Source organism: Engraulis encrasicolus, unplaced genomic scaffold, assembly GCF_034702125.1.
Source record: "Engraulis encrasicolus isolate BLACKSEA-1 unplaced genomic scaffold, IST_EnEncr_1.0 scaffold_102_np1212, whole genome shotgun sequence".
Classification (NCBI taxonomy): Eukaryota; Metazoa; Chordata; class Actinopteri; order Clupeiformes; family Engraulidae; genus Engraulis; species Engraulis encrasicolus.
In genome coordinates, this window is record NW_026944493.1 from 176,014 (window position 1) to 178,376 (window position 2,363).

The following is a 2,363-nucleotide window of genomic DNA, read 5'->3' on the forward strand; positions in this document are numbered from 1 at the left end:
TGACTGGAACGATGACAGGGACAGGTACAGTCACGATGACGTTGACAAAGACAGGTGCTGGACAAAGGGCTGCGGAATGGGCTGGAACAAAGACAGGGACCCTGACAGATACAGGGGTGGGTACTTGGACGCAGACAGGGACTGACACTTGGACAGTGATAGGCACAGTTACCGGGATGGTGACTGGCACGGGAACAAGCAGGGGTCCAGGGAGTACTGGGTGATGGTCAGGCGGGAAATCAGGTTGGTGCACAGGAGGAACAGACTTGAACACACGGGACACAGGAGGCGGGACAGGTTGGGATAAAGGACTTGGGGAAGGTGTGGACACAGGTGAAGACAGGCAAGCAGGATAGGACGGAGGCAAGTGGGAGGCGGGAGCTGTAGCACACGTGGAGGTGACCCAGGGTCGGAACCCTTCGTTCTGGTTGACCTGGAGCCTCCCATCATCCAAGCAGCTGGGACCCCCGACGCAGACACTCCGAAAGAGACCCTCGCTTGGACCGGGACCCCCAGCGACATCGGTCCGTCCGAGACCTCCGCTCCGTCCGAGATCCTCAATCCGGCCGAGGTCCCTAACGAACTGCCTGACCCGGGACCCAATGCGCTGCCTGACCCGGAGACCGAGTCGTCACCTGACCCTGACCCAGAGCCAGAGCCCGAGCCCGATGCGGTTTCCATGGCTGAGACCTCAGACGCGGTCTCCCCGGCTGCGGCCCTCTCTGCTGCCGGACCCCCGGCCCTCTCTGCGGCCGGACCCCCGGCCCTCTCTGCGGCCGGACCCCCGGCCCCGTCTGCGGCCGGACCCCCGGCCCTCTCTGCTGCCGGACCCCCGGCCCCGTCTGCGGCCGGACCCCCGGCCCCGTCTGTGGCCGGACCCCCGGCCCTCTCTGCGGCCGGACCCCCGGCCCTCTCTGCTGCCGGACCCCCGGCCCCGTCTGCGGCCGGACCCCCTGTCCTGTCTGCGGCCGGACCCCCGGCCCTCTCTGCTGCCGGACCCCCGGTCCCGTCTGTGGCCGGACCCCCGGCCCCGTCTGCGGCCGGACCCCCGGCCCCATCTGCGGCCGGACCCCCGGCCCCGTCTGCGGCCGGAACCCCGTTCCCGTCTGTGGCCGGACACAGGTCACCCTGTCCTGTTGCCGATTCCCCTGATCTGCCTGACCTGTCTGAACCGCCTGATGGCGGCCCCCCTGATCTGCCTGACCTGTCTGAACCGCCTGATGGCGGCCCCCCTGATCTGCCTGACCTGACTGAACCGCCTGATGGCGCCCCCCTCGATCTGTCTGACCTGACTGAACCGCCTGATGGCGCCCCCCTCGATCTGTCTGACCCGCCGGACACCAATGCCGCAGTTATCTTCAGCCCTGCGGCTGCCGCTGCCTTTGATGTCACGCCTATGAATGGTGCAACCCTCCAAGAAGACAGCCATCCTGCCTTGCCAACCTGTGTCTATGCGGCCTCCGCCCCTGAGGCACCCATGGACTCCCCTTTACCCGCTGGCACTGCCTCCAGTCTCACTGGCGCTGCCCTTTCTGTCACAGACTCCACCCCTGACCCTGATGGCTCTGCCCCTGGTCCTGTTGGCTCCACCCCCGGTCTCCATGGCTCCGGTCCTGACCCAGATGTCTCCGCCCACAGTTCCAATGGCAGTGGTTCTGTTGACTCTGCCCCCGGTCTCCATGGCTCCGACCCCGACCCAGATGGCTCCGCCCCCTGCCTGGATGACTCCGCTCCCTGTCCATATGGCTACGCCCCCCGTTCCGATGGCTCCATCCCTGGCCCTGTTGACTCCGCCCCCGGTCTCCGTGGCTCCAGCCCCGACCCAGATGGCTCCGCCCCCTGTCTGGATTACTCCGCCCCCTGTCCATATGGCTACGCCCCCCGTTCCGATGGCTCCGCCACTGGTCATTTTGGCTCCGCCCACTGTCCAGGTGGCTCCGCCCACTGTCCAGGTGGCTCCACCCACGGCCCCGCCTCTCCTGATCCCAATCCCACCTGTCCTGCTCCTGATCCCACCTCCCATTGTGCTCCAGATCCTGCTTCTGCTGACCCTGCCTCCCTGTCTGCGTCCATTATAATTCTTACAGCCACCAGCTGTCTCTTGGTATTCATAACAGAGTTGAGGGCTGGGGTCAACCTTCTCCTCAGGGTGTGAAATTCCTCCAAGTGTTTGAAGCAGCTACCAAAGTCAGGGGCTGGACAGACAGGTGGACAGGCTGGGGCTGGACAGACGGGCGGAGAGGCTGGAGCTGGACAAGGGGAAACAGGTGAAGCAGTCTGGAGGGCGAGCAGTTCCATGATCTTGTCCAGTTGTTTTTGGTTCTGCTGGATCTGTTGCTCTTGCTGTTGGATCGACAGTTGCT

The 2,363-nt window shown here is 65.1% G+C and overlaps 1 protein-coding gene across 1 annotated transcript; it reads left to right on the forward strand.

The window, feature by feature from the left end:
* Window positions 1–11: 11 nt before the first annotated feature.
* LOC134441960 (basic proline-rich protein-like) lies at window positions 12–2,155 on the forward strand. Its single transcript, XM_063192343.1, has 2 exons — window positions 12–24; window positions 408–2,155. The coding sequence occupies exons 1-2, from the start codon at window positions 12–14 to the stop codon at window positions 2,153–2,155; spliced, it is 1,761 nt and encodes a 586-aa protein (XP_063048413.1).
* Window positions 2,156–2,363: the final 208 nt, after the last annotated feature.